Genomic DNA, 17,010 nt, shown 5'->3' with positions numbered 1-17,010 from the left:
CATTACACGAGTGCTTAGAAGTGAACATTTCCTTACCTTTTGCAATTACAGCCGCAAGATTATAAAAGACGACTTGCATCTGTTGTCTTACGAGCACAAGCCTGCATTCAACAAGGAGGTGGACATTTTGAAAATATTATAAATTGACCTTTTTTTAAATAAAATTATTTTTTATTTACTTTTACAAATTTTTTTATTATTTTCTTCAAATAACATACATCGATGTGTAACTTTGAAATAAATAAAAAAGGATAGGTATAAGTTTTCCGTTTTTTTAACTTGAAAAGAAGTGTACTTTACGCTCCTAAAACATAACAATAACCGTTGAACTTTTCGATACGTGACACCTTGTATATAAGAATTGTATCGTTTTATTTAAACACCTTTGTCAACATTTTTAATGAATATAGCAATTTTACAAAGTATATTAATTTCTATGAAAAACTCGGTCTTTAATGTATTTTAAGTGCATTCCAAAACTTTATATTTCAAAATACTATACTATGTTTTGATTTAGTTTTAAATTTCTCATTCAACACAAAATTTTATTCAAGATTAGTTTTTTATTGCCATATTATGTTTTAGGCTGTTAGCAAACAAATCGGTCTCGTCTAGTCATTTCAAAATTTCAACGACTTATCTGAATAAACCTTAAAAATTCAGAGATTGGAGGGACACAAAGTCAATGGTCTCAAATTATGTTTATTTTTAAAAACGATTACACGTGTTTCACCCTAAGGCATCGTCAGATCTAAAAGAAAGAAGGCAACCCTATTACAAAAACAACAATGCATGGACATAAATTACAATGTTAAGATATGACTTACTGGTCAAGCTATTAGATTAACACCACAAACATTTAAGTTGAAACAAAAATAAATACATAAAAAATAAAAAATAATGCTGACGTTCACATTAAATTCTGTGTCAAAACTAAATAAAATAAAAGTAAACAAAACAAGCAGAATGAGGTTAAGTTGAACGTTAGAACGGAAATAAAGTAAAAAATAAACATAATTTGAGACCATTGACTTTGTGTCCCTCCAATTTCTGAATTTTTATTATTAAGAGGTCTCTTTGAGAAAAATGGACTACTTTTTTGAGTTTGAATAAACCTTGTAAGGCTTACAACAATTTAGAAATCCTTATTTTTCCCATTGTGTAGAAAATGTGTAATTACTGTGTTTTAAAATTGTACAGCCGAGCTGTTCAGTCTGGCCTCCATCTTGGTCAGCACTTTTACATGATTACAGTTTATTAAATTTAAAGATAAACGGATCTAATATCGAAATAAAAAATAATCTGACCTGAATCTTCAACCTATTCCAATGTGAGTTGTTACTTTCTTAGTCTAAAAAGTATTCAATCACAGCAAGCGGACTACGTCCCCTTGTTTAACTTAACATTCTTCTCAAATTTAAATATTTTTAGATGACATCTTCGGGTATATGCAGCATAACGCCCGAATCAGTACAATACATGCACAGAGCTTTGCTTCCAGAAATGTCCAACCCAGAGGCGTCCGCCCACTTCACCCGACTCATAGAAGAATCTCTTAAAACGAAGTTTACCCAATTCAATTTTTTCCTTCATAATTTGGCTCAGAATTTGACCCAATTGAAGTTCACCGGAGATAGTCAAACTGGTTCTTTATTGTCGTTCGTTCCCAAGACCTATAGGTAAGTGAGGAATTGTCGTAATGATTTAAAATTATTCTGATTTGATATTTTAGCGTTAATACTGATGGTCGTTTAACCCATGTGGAAGTAGTCGGGTATAGAAAACGTTACGATCCGGACAAGTATTACGTTTACGTATTAAGGGTGTACCGGGAGGAACAAAGTGAGCCAATGGAAATACAAAGAACTTACAAGGAGTTTTGTGAGTTGCACCAAAAGTTATGTTTGTATTTTCCGTTAGCAAAACTTCACAGGTAAGAGCAAATTATTTTTAATGATTATAGTTATATTGGGTTTTTGGTGAAAATTCAATATTTCTTAAATTTGAACATATCAAAATTAAATAATTTGAAAACAACAAAAATTTCTAATTATAACAAATATATAGATTTATTATAAAAATAACTAAAACAGGGTCCTGGGGACAGTTTAGAGCGTTTAGGTATTGTCAGTGAAGAGGGTTAAATATTTTCAGAGGAAGTACAAATTATCAAGGGTATGTAGGTCTGGTTAGTGGAAGAGCCAAAAATTAATGGGAAGGAAAGAAATATTTGGGGTCATATCATACTTCAAAAAATTATAATTTGTTATATAGTCATTCTAATTTTTTTTAAGTTAGTAGCTTAAAGTTAAGTAGCAAGAAAGAATAACAGAAATAACTTTCAAAGGTGTCAAACAAATCAGGTTTTATACGTTTTTTTCTCAGTATAAATTAAATTTTTAAGTTTAAGCATCGCCAAATTCCAATATCTATCAAGGCCTGTCAAACCTTGATGAAGCAAAACTCAAGAACCGTTAAACATAAATACCGAATTATTTGAATTTGGGTAGTTAACACAATATTTGTGGACGTTTACGTTTTTTGCGTATTTCTAATTTTTTTTTCGTTGTAAAAGATTTGAAAAATAGTTATTTTACCAAAAAATCTGTATACAAAAAATACGTATACGGATTTTGGTATAGCATATTGCATTGCAACCGATCTATAATTTAAGATAGGAACAACATAACTCTTTTCAAATATGTATTATTAAATCAAAAGTTTAATTATATTGTTATATTTAACAACGATTAACCAATTCTAAATATGTTTATTTTTTCGTGATTTTTACCGTCACTAATCCGCCAATACTCAAAAGAATTTTTATGTGATTTCAGGTCTTCTAAGCAGGTTTTTTTTTAATAGCTTTAAGAATCCACTTTAATCGCTTGATAAAATAATATTTAATCCTAAAATTTATGCCACGGTATTTTTCACTTATATTCGTGTTATTAAGTGATTATAGCTTATCATATGCTATATTTATTTATCGGACTGAAAATTTTATGACAATCTCGAAATATCTGATAATAGTCATAAAACGCTATGGAAATACCAGTTTTTGAAGTGGCCGAATGAGTTTTTCGTTTAATATCAAATTTATTAGGTCAAAAACATTCGGCATTGTTTTAGATATTTATTAATAAAATATGCGTAGATATATATATATATATATATATATATATACATATATATATATATAATTTTTCAACTGTTTTGCAAAGTTACAAGAAAGATCTACGCATATTTTATTAATAAATATCTAAAACAATTCCAGTCCAGTCAAGTTCCAAGTCCAGTTATGTTTTAACATTTAACGAGGTTTTAATTTTATAGCCTCACTATGTCGTAAAGAATTAGATATAAAAAATATCTATTAAGTGAATTAAACAGAAACACTGAAACTCACTAATTGGTACAGTGTATTAATGATTGGCTTATTGGAAGTATTTTAATAAAAGCAAAGTCTAGGCGTAACACAAATACAACTTGCGGCCTATATATTACCAGAAAAACTTAACTTTAATGATTTTTTAAGTATCGAGAAATCTACTCAAAATAAGTAGAAATATTTGATTAAGATAATAAAAGAGTTAATTAATTGGCTTACAGTCAAGTGCTTTGGGACTAAAAATCACAAACGACTCGCGATCACGACTAACAAACGAATCACGACTAACAAAAAATTAGTTCTCCTTAAACTCAGAATATAGGTGCTTAATATACATACATCTTGGGACATGTGCCTGGAATTTGAATATCATTTGAAGAATTTTTTTCATAATAAACAGTTATTAAAAACGCGACTAAGTCACTAGTTTTTATATAGCTTCAAAATCTTAATGCAACTCGTGATTTAGTGCTTAAGATCTTATATCAAATATGAAACCAAAGTGGTTGTTCTTGATTCGCGTTGATCTAATTTAAATACAAAAAAATCATTTATTTGGTTAAAAGAAAATATAACTGTTGTTTTAGCAGCTTTTAGTTTATCTAATTTTTTTTGTGATAAAATACATGTATGTTTAAGGCAAGAAGTAATTAAGCATACCAAATTTTGTAGATGAATTAGGTAATAATCTATTTAGTTGATTGTGCAAGAAGATTAATTTAATTTTTAAAGATTACAATTTAATTGATTGTCCACCAATTTTGGAACAGATAGAGAGTTCAAAGTACCAGTATGTACATACTTGAATATGGAACAAATTGTGGTTTGAATTGTCCGGTATAACCATAAAATATTATGAACGAATGTTCTGATAAATTTAGGGGTTGACTAAGGAAAACCGAAAAAATAAAAATATTGTGAAAAAATAAAAAGAAGTTTCATCCAAACCAGCGATTAAGGTTATTCAAAGGACTCTAGAAAAATTGGAATTAATCAAAAAGTAAGATAAGAATGGGCTAAGACTTGAAATTTTCAAGGGAAAGTAATTCTCTGGATTCCATGTACTGGTTTTTTTATTTCTTTAATGAATTTAGTAGTCAAGAACAAGACTAAAGACTTTATCATCGACAAAAAAGCATGCAACTGCCCTATCAACCGTGTCCAGTCTGACCTTTTATCCCTATATATTTGTTCTTCAATGGGTTAAATTTATAGGTATTAGAAATTGAAGGAAGTCACTACCCTACTCTATGCCAGCCTTGTAGTTTTTTAAATATTTTATGCATTTAATGTTTTGGAGCTTTAGGTTCAGCCTATTTTAATTGTCGTATTTCCATTTTTTTATGTTGGTGTAAATTTAGAATCAAAATAAAAATATTAATAATTCTTTATATTAAGTAACCAATTTTTTTTAATATTGCATTTACTGAAAAACACAATTTTCACAAAATTAGTATCGAAAAGTTAGGTATTGGCATTGTCTACCTATAGTATTATTCATTATATTTTTAAATTATGTTTTAAGAGCATAATCTTATCTTAACAGCTAAATTAAATCTGTCATGATATTGAAGAAGGCTTACTTAAAATTATTTGACTTTATTACCGTAAATAAATAGGACGTTTATAATAAAAAATAAACTAGATCGTATCTACGTTGACGGTATATAAGGTCCTAACAAACATACACACAACGTATCACAGCAACGACTTAATTGTGGTAACAAATAATAATCTCTTACACATTTCGTTTTCAACACTCAGCACCACTACGACCTTCAATCCCCTCATGATTTATTCTCATATTAAATTTTCTAGGCGCCGGCCTAGGTTCCACCTCTTCTGGCTCCTCGTCGTCGCTTGCAAAGAAGATATTTGTAGCGCTACTTGTAGCTCCTAGAGTAGATGTGGTTTTGAAAGTTTGCACACTGCTCAAATGTCTTGTGGTGATGGTTTGTTTGTTTTCCTCTTGAAAAGATGATTCTGTTTCTTGATACCAGCTCGATTCGTTATCGTCACTCTCGTTTTCATAGGGATTTTCTATAGTATTTATATTAAACGTGGTTCTTGAGTCAGTTAATGAACCTTGATCACTTATTATATTCGTATATTTGAGGGATTCATCGTCATGTTGATTAATATAATTATCAGAAACATCTACTATAAGTACTCCGTTATGTTCTGCTCTGGGGATGTTCTCTGTTGGTGATTTACCTGGTTCTCTCACATTATAAAAAGTGTTTTTTTCATCCGAATTAGTATTATTGTCATCTTCAGCAAAGACAGTAATTATGTCGTCCATAAGTGATTTATTTCTTCGCGATTCTTCTTCAGTTTCGCTATTTTTATCATTAGATATACTTCTAACAGCAGGTGTGGGTTTCTCAATAACTTGCACATTTCTAGAAATACCCACTGTTAACCCGCTTATTTCATGGTTATAGTTTGCACTAAAATCCAAATGATTTGATTGTATTTCAGATGTATTACTTACAGCTGAATTGGAGACTGGTTTATTTACTGATTTTCTTGCGGTAGGATTAGTAATAATCATAGTACCCACAGGCCTATCTGGGGATTGCAATGGTTTACTATTAATTCCATTTATATTGGGATCTGCTTGAGGTATTACTGTTTTGATTGCGGTAGGTTGTTTTGCTACCGGTGGTTCTGATATTGGTCGATCTAAAAAGGTTAATATTTATTAGGTGAAATGGCTATAGATACTTATACCTTTAAATGCTTTTCTAAATATGTCTAAATAAATACTTACATTGGGGAATGTCTTGAAACTCCGAGAATACCCTATATCCAACACACACCACAGTATTTTTCTTTGATATTTTACTGTTTTTCTTCGCGACACTATCTTTTGAAAACTTGGCCCTAAAGCCACCCAATAATCCCATGACGAGTGAAAATCAACTATTTACATGGTCTGGAACGAACTGTTTTGCCACCTGATCACTCCATATTTGCCTCGCGTCTCTTATCTGTTACCCGTATTATCATTTAATTGTTTTTATCAGGTTGATTAGATCCGTTGAAAAGTACGTTTTTATGTATTTAACAAAGGGGGTTACCAAATGAATCGTGTTGCACATACTATTATGATTTGTACGATGATATCGGATTTATACAAAGTGTAACGCTTGAATAATGCAATTAGGTTTGTTTAGATCAAAATTGGTCTTAATAAAGAAATTTCTCCTATGGATCTCAAGATTTAGTTTTTTTTTCAATAAAAAATATTAAAAGGTAACATTCGAGGAAAAAATGTGAGCAAATTGGACAGTTATGGTTAATTTATTCTTTTTTTAAATTTACCTAACACAAGTAATGAATATTGCGATTTTACCATAAATTGGGTATAACTAGTATATGTTTTGATGGCTTTATTCTTGGATATGCTGTATAATTATTATATTAAAAAAAATTAACGTTCAAATTATTCTTTTTTCTAGTGGGGATTTTATATTTAATACCAAAGATTGCCATCAACAAGACCGAAAAATTGTTTCTAACATTTTTCATCTTTTTGTCAATCACACAATCATATGTTCTTTTATGTGTTCTTTTAGAATCCATAGGCTGGTCCGGTATTTATCATTGATAACATAACTTGTACATATATTAATAAATTTTGAAGCATCTTTTCAATCAGTGATAAATAAAAATATGTTTCATTTAATTTGACTTGATTTGACAATATGCGCATTAGCTTATCTTATCAAATACCTTTTTTTCTAGTAGAGAATTTACCTAATATTTATTGTATCTTAATGCTTAAATATACCACTGGTGTATAAATGAAAAATCCAATCTTAGTAAAATATTATTGCATATGATATTTATGCGATTTTGCTCTTTGAACAAAATCTGTAGGTACTTTTTATTTATGTGGACCTCTGGAAAGCATTTACTATAGTTTACCACATTGCCATAAGGTGTAATTTTTACTCCTTGGAAGTAGTGCACAAGTGGATTTCGAACAATTATTGTTCCACCTTTGTCCACCTAGAACGCAAAGTCGTGGTTTGATGCGTATTTCTCGTAGTAAATAGTTTAGGCAAGAAGATTTAAAAGCTAATAAAAACAATTATACCAAATGCCTATAATATCCTGCCTGACTCAGTGATAAATACAATAATGAAAATTATATGAAGAATATTCATATTTGTTCACCTAATAAATAATTATTTTTAAACCAAAAAATAAATAAGAAATTTGAAAACTATATAATACTAAAAATTTTTTGATATAAACCAGTTTTTCTTAAGAGAAATGTAGTCTAAATGAAAGTTATTTTCTAAGATTCGACAAATATATTTTTTCTCGTTTATATTTAAATGTTTGGTATTATTATTATTAATTGTTTGAAGGGTTCGATGTGGACTGTATGATTTATTTGTAACAACTTCAATATTTATATTAAATACAACCGTAAAAGTAACGACTGGTACATAGAAACGGCGTCGTCGTGTGAGACTATTGAAGACTGTCACTAAACGAAAAGAGAGCGGTGATGCCGCTGTTCAAATTTGGTAAAACATTGTTTTTATACAAATTTTAAATACAATTCTCTTATTTATTGTTAGGTAACTTTGTTTGCTTTTGAGTAACTAAAATACGTTCTCTAAGTTTTGTGAATTCAGTACTCTTCTAGTACTCTTAAGTTTTGCCTTGGTTCTAACTTCATTATAAATTAAGATAATCCTGGTCTTCATTAATGGGTTATTGATTTTAATTAAGACACTCCATTTCATATATTTTCAAGCAGTTTAAAGCATATACAAATATCCAAGATATAAAATGATTCATACTATTATTGTGACAACAAATAATTCTTGCATTAGTTAAAAACCCATGAGTGTGACATGAATAATTAGGTAATGCAGACTTTGCTAAGTTCAGAATTTTTCGCAGGTGTGAACCAAATATTAACAACTGTTCGGTGATTCAGTGTGTTAATGATAAAAAGAAGTCGTTCAAAAAATAATAAACATTTCGTATTATTTTTTTTTAAGTTGCATTAAAACTGTTTTCAAAATTACATTTTATTTACAGCTTATCAACAGGACTGCACATGGGAAGACAAAATATCAAACAAGTAGCCCAAAAGAGGTATCACGAAATCAGTTTATTCATAACATCTCTATTTTTGTGTGCTCAGGAAATTGCTCATTCCGATTTAGTTTACACGTTCTTCCATCCGTTATTGAGGGACCAGCAAGAAGACGATCTTGCCAGACAAATCACTGGTAATATTATATTTATTAATCCTCGTGGATGTTGAATGGAGTGTTAATTATATATATATTATTAGAAAAAAGACTGAACGAAGAAGGATCCGGCAGACTGAAAGGGCAACTGAAACTCTCGCTCTTGTACACCAAGGGCGTTTTTACTGTGATGGTGCATCATGCTCGAGGTTTACCAAAGTTGAACGGACAGGAGCCGTCGACATATGTGAAAGTTTATTTGCAGCCGGACGTACAAAAAAGCACCAAGAGAAAAACGAAAGTTGTCAAGAAGAATTGTCATCCTAGTTTTATGGAAATGGTTAGTGCAAAATTTGATAGAATTATCAGTAAATAATAATTTTACTAATTAAAAGTGTTCTTTTTATTAAACTGTAGCCGGTAACAGTTTAGTTGTAAAGGAATTCGTTAAAATTAGGTTTTTGAAAAATTTGTCTGTAGTTAATAATAATAATAAAAAAGGTCTTTACTTTAAGCTGTAGGGCGTTTATTTCAAAAATCTTAAAATTTTAAACACAAAATAACAGCTTGGCATAAATGAATATTTTCTTCAATAGAATCATAATCTAGCTGGATTATCATAGGCGTAAAATATTTTTTGCGTATGGAATGAAATCCAGCTTCTCTAGTGGTATTATTATTTATTATCCACCTTAACGAAATAACACATTAAAAATTATTAATCAGTATTGTGTTAATTGTAATTTTGAGATAATGTTTTAGCAAATTTTTTAGGATTTTTATTATTATTGTTTATGTTTTAGCATTTTCTTACTTTTCATAGATAGAAATAATTAACTAATAGCTAAAAAAAATGTCGGTTAGTAACTGATACTAAATTACTTAAAATTCAATAAATACCAAAATTCTTGCCTATGAAATCAACAGAGGTCAACCTTTTTCTTTATACTAATTACTATCTGGAGTGTGGGAATCAAGTTCGTTCTGTATGCGCTGCCTTCTCAATAGTAATCTGAAAATTCGCATTGTCAAACTCAAAACGGTTGAGTTGAGTGCAGGACCATTGCTTGAACAGATAAATAGTTATCTGAGCCAGTTTTTGCGTTACAACTGCGCATTATTAACGTTTATATAAAATTGACAAAGGTTATTGATTACAGAGTTGCTTGGTTTCCTAACTAAAGTCTCTTAAATCCTAATATTAATATTGTAAAAGAGCTTTACAGAGCTATTGTGCGTCCAATATCGTGCTACGCTATGCCGTATGTCTGGGACAACAAAAACAAATCTCTATGTTAAATTTAGGTTGAATGAAAGTTAATCGAGGGGAAGTAGGAGAAAACACTATCATTCTCTTTTTAGCTTGTGACAGGCTTATTAATTAGTTGTTATTGCTAGTTAATACGCTTTGTTGGCTGGGCCGGTAGACCATGTTAATGACAGTTAACATTGAATAAATAAATACTTCTCTTTAATTAAGCTCTTCTCGGACCTCTTGACAAAAGAACACCCGTTAGAGAATCCTTACCCGAAATTATGGGGGTTATTCTTCATCATTGTCATAATCAAACAGCTATATAGTCGTTCACTGCTGGACATAAGCCTCCCGTAAATATTTCCATCTCTCTCTATCCCGTGTTGCATTCATCTAGTTCGTGTGAAAGCATCTGTAACTCCATTTCTTCTCACCCCCGCATTAAGAACCCTATTTCTCAGAGATAGAGAGAGAGACCGAACGTAGCTGTTTCCATGATTCTCTGTGTCTATCTTATTTTGTTTGCTTTGTTAAAGTTAGTGTTTCTGTTACTGATTATAAGTCATTCTCTTCTGACATAGAAGATCTTATATTAGATCTTATGATGTAGCTCAGTTTTCCAAAGGCTCCCCAGGTGAGATCTATTATTCTACCGATTTCACAAATCTAATTGGCTCTCCCCAATTGAATTTCGTGACCTAGACCCCTGGTTTTATATTTTGGGAATGTTTGTGTGGTCGTTTTCTTGTAGAGATCCACATAGAATTCTTTTTCAGAGGAATTCTAAAAGAAAAAAGACTTTCACAATTTTCAGAATTTACTGTTTATTAGTCCTGGAGGTCGAGTCTTAATATCTGTAATCTCTCGCATATTTGTCTTTTGCCTTTGGATAACTTTTTTCTCAGTACTTTCATGCCCTTTCTATTACCTTGTGTATTTCTTCAGTGTCATGTTGCCTTACATTCCTTCTTATTTGGGGAGATTCCTGCATACAGGTTAATAATGAAGTTCATTCGGACAACCTTATGAAGAAAATGGTATAAACTTGAGACGTAACCTGAACATTTTGGGGCTGTGAGGTCCTGTAAGCGAGATTACTTATCGCATATTTGTAAAACCGCATGTTTCCATGTCATTAAAAAAAACCGTAATTCTTTCCAATTTTGAGTGAATATGTCGGATGGTTCAAAAGTCTTGGGAAATTTATATCTTCAGTGTATAATTTCTTAGCAATATTATACACCCATCGCCCCTAACAAATAGTTATTTATTGAACATGTATTATTAAACTTAGTCTGCTGCAAGTAAATCATAAATAATGTGCCTATTATGCGGATGATCATTCAGCACCATGCAGGTAGTTTTTATTATTCAGAAACGATTTATATGTCGCATATTTAATCTACCGTGGAGAAATTCTTTTAAACCAAGTTTTATTAATTATTGTATTAAGACATTGTCTTATGATATATTTATACAGGGTGTTCATTTGAAAACTTCCCACCACGGATTTATCGAAAACCACTGTTTTAAAAGAAAACGCCGAAATACGTCAAAAGGTTTGTCAAGGAGGACAACTTTCTAACCTAAAATTACTTCACCGCCAGGGTCATCCCCTTAAAAATGTTAAATGGCAAGGGGTATCGAGTAATAGCTTGTTTAAAAGATCTTTCGAAGTCTTTTATTTTGAAGTTTGATTTTTTAAATCGGTCGGTTCGTTTTCGAGAAAATTAGAAAAATCTTTGTTTATCTTAATTTGTTCAGATAGAAAACAAAAACATGAAGATATCAGTTTTTATTTCGATAACTGTTCAAAATGTTGCCCGTTTTTGGCCAAAAAATGATATAGGCGATGTTGAAATTCCTGACGGACATTTTCAAAAACATGTTGTGGGATATCATGGCAGCTGTCGATGATGCATTGACGAAGTTTATCCAAACTTTCAGGTTGGGGAGTAAACACAATAGATTTCAAATGACCCCATAGAAAAAAGTCTAACGGCGTTATATCAGGAGATCTAGCAGGCCATTCTATGGCCTTTGCCCTATCCATTTATCTGGAAACTCGTCGTCTGAAATATATTTCCAGCAAGACGGCGCTCCTCCTCATTAGGTTCTTATCATTCGGCAATGGATAGACTTTTTTCTATGGGGTCATTTGAAATCTATTCTGTTTTGTTATTACCCAACCTGAAAGTTTGGATGATCTTCGTCAACGCATCATCGACAGCTGCCATGATATCCCACAACATGTTTTTGAAAATGTCCGTCAGGAATTTGAACATCGCCTATATCATTGTTTGGCCAAAAACGGGCAACATTTTGAATACTTATTGAAATAAAAACTGATATTTTCATGTTTTTGTTTTCTATATGAACAAATTAAGATAAACAAAGATTTTTCTAATTTTCTCGAAAACGAATTAACCGATTTAAAAAAAATCATACGTCAAAATATAAGACTTCGAAAGACCTTTTAAACAAGCTGTTACGCGATACCCCTTGCCATTTAAAATTTTTAAGGGGATGACCCTGGGGGGCAGAGCGTGAAGTAATTTTAGGTTAGAAAGTTGTCCCCCTTGACAAACCTTTTGACTTATTTCGGCGTTTTTTTTTAACAGTGGTTTTCGATAAATCCGTGGTGGGAAGTTTTCAAATGAACACCCTGTATATTTCCGCTATTGCTTGATATCAAAAATTATATTCACATTTTCAATGTAAAAAAAAACATAAGACAAATATTGTATTGGAGCAGCATAGAAAACAATTTCTCAAAAGCGTATAATTGATAATAAACTTAGATTCAAATAACACGTCACTTTTAAGTTAAGAACTGGGTATCTCTAAAATTAAAAAAAAATGCTCTGTGATTTATTGATTTTATCACCGCTAAACTTGATTGATAATACTGTCACCGTAAAACTGATGTAGCCAGAATTTAAAAACTCCATAATTCCTAAGGCTATTCCTTATCTATGGTATAAAATAAAAAGAAGAGAGTATGTATAATAGAGCATAAAGCTAATTGAATTGGTGATACATGCACGAACGAAAACACATATTCCTTGCTTTATTCACAAAATTTATAAAAATAATTCCATACTTACTGAAAAAAAAACTACATTTTAGACAAATGTGCATTATCTTATTATCAAACGTAAACAATTTGCAACTTCTTTAAGCTAAATATGAAACGATATCTTTTAAACCATATGCAAATTTAATAATTCTTTAGTAGAATAAACTTCAACCATTCACGACCAAAAAAAATCTCAAATATCCCTCGTCCATCATTCACTCCTCAGTCATTTCTCTGATCTTTCCTTTTTTCCTTTAAGTGCTTCTTTCGCTTTTAAGGTTTAACAGAATTCACTATTTTTCGATTCGCAATTTTTATAAAAATATTCTTTTTTTCAGCTTGAATATCGTTTACCTCTGGATCTAATCAAAACAAGAACACTAAAGGCCACTCTCTGGAACTACGATCCACTCCAAGAAAACGAGTTTATGGGAGGTGTTGAATTGGAATTAACTCCTTTGGACTTAACGACTGAAATTACGGAGTGGTATCCTTTAGTTAACTTGAGTAGATAGAGTATTTCTGGTCATAACTTTAAAATGTTTAGTTTATACAACGGTGCTCCATTTTGATTAGACTACATATTGGGATCTCAACAACTATGAAGGATAGACAAATCACTAAATGGCGAAAGTTTAACATAATTTTTTAATTTCTGCCGTAAAATTTTATTTTCTCCCATTTTAATTTTAACGTTTCAGTTATTCTAAACCATCATCAAAATGGTTCACTTTGTATATAACTACGAAAAAATTGTTATTTAAAATGAGTTTTATTGGCTGAAAAGTATTTTTTTTATTTAATTTCGCTAATTATTTTATCGGTTCGAAAAATTAACTATTGAGTTTTTTATATAAATATAGTAAAATTATTCGGTTATCTCCTTAAAAGATGTTAATTACCAAAAAAACTGTATGGAAAAAGTCTGAAATATTTTTTTTGGCAGCAAAGGTATGAATAATAAAAAGTGTGTTTTACATTCCTCATATATCATAAATAGAAAATAACAGGGAAGGGTTGGCAATCATTTAGGTTATTTACTAATATAATCTCTTTAGGTTAAATATAAACATAATATGCCAAAGTATTCCACCCTTAGTTGAATCTAAGGGTTTAGTTTTTGTATAGTTTTAGTACTGTGGTATGTTTTTCTTTAATGTGGATTTACGCACAGCTTTAAAGCCGTATATTTTAAAATTGTACTAATGGAACAAAACATACCTCATTGTTTTTATAACGTATTAATTGAAGTATTGCTTTATTATGGTTTATTTTGATCTGAAAAAGTTTATTGTTGGCTAACATATATTAACAATATTATATATTTCATTAATGCTTTCCTTGAGCGCCAGTAATGTAGTTTAACCAATTTTTGGTTAGATTGTCAATAATATTATTGTGAACATAAGACATTTCATATTTAATTTATTTTTCTACCGATTTATTTACATTTAGTATTAAAAAATATATAATTGTCTTCTCTATACACATTCATTTTGTCAAAATATTTATACATTATTCTAATATATCATATTTACAGAATATGTGGTTTTAATGTAATTGAATGGTTATTAAAATAGTGTAAATGATAATTTTATATTAGAAAATATCGGTGTTAAGCAAAAACTTATCTTTTCGGTTTTGGTGCGACATTTATTGCACCAGTGATTTTAAGGTTTCTTGACCCAAAAGTATTTTTTCTTATAGACTTCGATAGGGTAAATGTTTAGCTAAATAGTTTTAAAATTTTATTAAATATAAATAGTTTTAAAAAATATTAATATTCATCGAACGATATGTAACTAGAAAAGAAAGGTGTTTTTGTTTATTGATTTGAAAATCTTGTGTCTATTATAATTTTAAAGGTTCTACCTGTAAGCAGTAAATATTTTTCTAGTCTACCCAGCTCAACAATTTGCTACTGTGGTATAATGCTTGTGGTTGATGGTTCAGGCCTCCGTTATTCAAACCGATTTTTTCGTTTATAGAAAATTTCATTTGACACTTGTTCAACTATCACATGTCTGTTGTTGTGCACTTTTCTTTGTCATGGTGACTGTCTCAAGTCCGTATACTATAACTGGTAGTACGCAGACCGCGTTTCAGATTAATTCGTCTCTTCGGTTCTTTGAGGATCTATGCGACTTTTCCAAATTCCAAACTGATTCTTCGCCTTATCTCGGTTGTCTTTGCCTAGCCTGATGCTATGTCCCAGAAATATATATTCTTCCACTAGTTGAAGTGTGTAGTTATTGATATTGACATTGTTGTTATTGTTTGAGCTCATAATCTTCGTTTTCTGGACGTTCATTTCTAGTCCTACCTTCTATGAATTTTCTTTGTTTCGTCTTAGTCGGTGCTCATGATCACAATGTCGTCGGCGAATTTTTGAGTGAATGAAATGACTCAAAAATCTCCCGTCTATATTGATTCCCTTTGTTTCCATGTCAAGTTCTTACACGTCTTCTAATGCCAGGGTAAGTAGTTTTGGAGAAACGGAATCGCCTTGCTTTACCCCGCTTCGTATGGGGATCTTTGCAGTTGTTATATTTTCTACGTTGAGATGTATTATAGCACCCTTGTAGATATCTTTAATGAGGTTGATATATATTGAGTCAATCATCGCATTACCCATTGCCTCCAGCCCCGCCCAAGTTTTCACCGAATCGAAAGCTTTTTTGTAGTCGACGAATGCGAGGTGTAATGGCATATTCTATTTTCATATACTAATTTCGTTGCTTTCGTCATACCTTATTGACCGTCTATAGTTTGTTGAGGTGGAAGGTTGCAGATCTAATACCTTTGTTTCAACTTCTGGAGTCCCACATGGATCCAATCTCGGCCCACTTCTTTTTATCTTTTATATTAATGATCTTATAGAATTGATTTCCTGCCTTAGACTAGCTTATTCTGATGATCTGAAAATATTCTGGTGTATCAATAGTATCTTGGACTGCTTGTTCTTACAGAGTAACTTGGACCTAATAAGGGGGTGGTGCAGTCGAAATCAGTTATGTCTTAATATCTCGAAATGCTGCGTGATCTCCTTTCACCGAACCAAGGATCCTGTTTTGTTTAATTACAATATAGACAATCAAATCCTCTGTAGAAGTACTTCTATTAAAGATCTAGGGGTTGTATTCGAGGATAGGCTCACATTTGTGTCACATATTGAACAGACAGTGACCTCCTCGTTGAAACTTCTGGGTTTTGTCATTCGAAATAGCCGACTCTTTGACAACTCAAACGCAATAAAACTATTTTACTTTTCCTTTGTTAGATCAAGACTGGAATACGGTTCCTTGGTGTGGTGTCTTTTCTATGAATGCCATGTTGGCTACATTGAGAGTGTTCAGAGAAGGGTTTTAAAGTTTCTTATATTTCGTGAGGATGGAATATATCCTGTTAGGGGACATGATCATGATCTGATGTTAGGTAGATTTAATCTGCAATCTCTGGCCATGAGGAGAACAATTCATTTTGTAACATTCTTATGGAAGTTGGTCAATAATCAAATAAATTCTCCTCCTCTCTTGAACGATATTCTATTTCATGTACCACGATTTGCTTCTAGAGCAAATATCACTTTTGCTTTAGATCGCGCCAGAACTAACATTAGGTTTCAGGATCCCGTATATCAAATGTGCAGAATTTTTAATTCAGTATCATCAACCTGTGACATATTTGTATGCTCCATAAAGGATCTAGTTTTGTCTCTGACAAACCAACAGTTACCATAATTCCTTTTCTCTTCCTTTTTTCCCTTGTCCCATGAATCCCTTTCTTTGTTCATTCTAATTTTAATTTACATCTCCTTTAATTTTGATATATACATGATGTTACTATAGTAATTTAATACTTGTTTACACTTTCAAAACATTAATTGTAGATTTTCCTGTAAATGGACTTTGCCTGTTGGAAATAAACTGCTAAATAAATAAATAAATAAATATTATATTCGGTACACTTCTGAATAAGTTTACGTACCATTTGAATGTGATCTTTTGTACTATAGCCGCTTCGGATCCCGGACTGTTCCACTAACTTGTAGAAAATGATCCGT

General features: G+C 31.1%; 2 protein-coding genes across 2 annotated transcripts in view; one reads left to right on the top strand and one right to left on the bottom strand.

Moving 5' to 3' along the window:
• The window catches only part of LOC126735936 (phosphatidylinositol 4-phosphate 3-kinase C2 domain-containing subunit alpha), a 50,361-nt gene extending 35,872 nt beyond the window's left edge, over positions 1-14,489 (top strand). Inside the window, exons 20-24 of the mRNA XM_050440061.1 lie at positions 1,432-1,679; positions 1,733-1,933; positions 8,459-8,652; positions 8,718-8,953; positions 13,286-14,489. Of these exons, the coding sequence (XP_050296018.1) occupies positions 1,432-1,679; positions 1,733-1,933; positions 8,459-8,652; positions 8,718-8,953; positions 13,286-13,462 (1,056 nt within the window). The 3' untranslated portion in view covers positions 13,463-14,489. The remainder of the gene's footprint in view (positions 1-1,431; positions 1,680-1,732; positions 1,934-8,458; positions 8,653-8,717; positions 8,954-13,285) is intronic.
• Positions 4,767-6,376, bottom strand: LOC126735937 (uncharacterized). The gene is made up of 2 exons (XM_050440062.1): positions 6,165-6,376; positions 4,767-6,076 (listed from the first exon to the last, which is right to left on the bottom strand). The coding sequence occupies exons 1-2, from the start codon at positions 6,298-6,300 to the stop codon at positions 5,145-5,147; spliced, it is 1,068 nt and encodes a 355-aa protein (XP_050296019.1). The 5' UTR covers positions 6,301-6,376; the 3' UTR covers positions 4,767-5,144.
• Positions 14,490-17,010: the final 2,521 nt, after the last annotated feature.

The sequence above is a fragment of the Anthonomus grandis genome, chromosome 5 (assembly GCF_022605725.1).
Source record: "Anthonomus grandis grandis chromosome 5, icAntGran1.3, whole genome shotgun sequence".
Classification (NCBI taxonomy): domain Eukaryota; kingdom Metazoa; phylum Arthropoda; class Insecta; order Coleoptera; family Curculionidae; genus Anthonomus; species Anthonomus grandis.
Note: the sequence above shows the minus strand (reverse complement) of the source record. Positions and strands in the feature narration are given on the sequence as shown.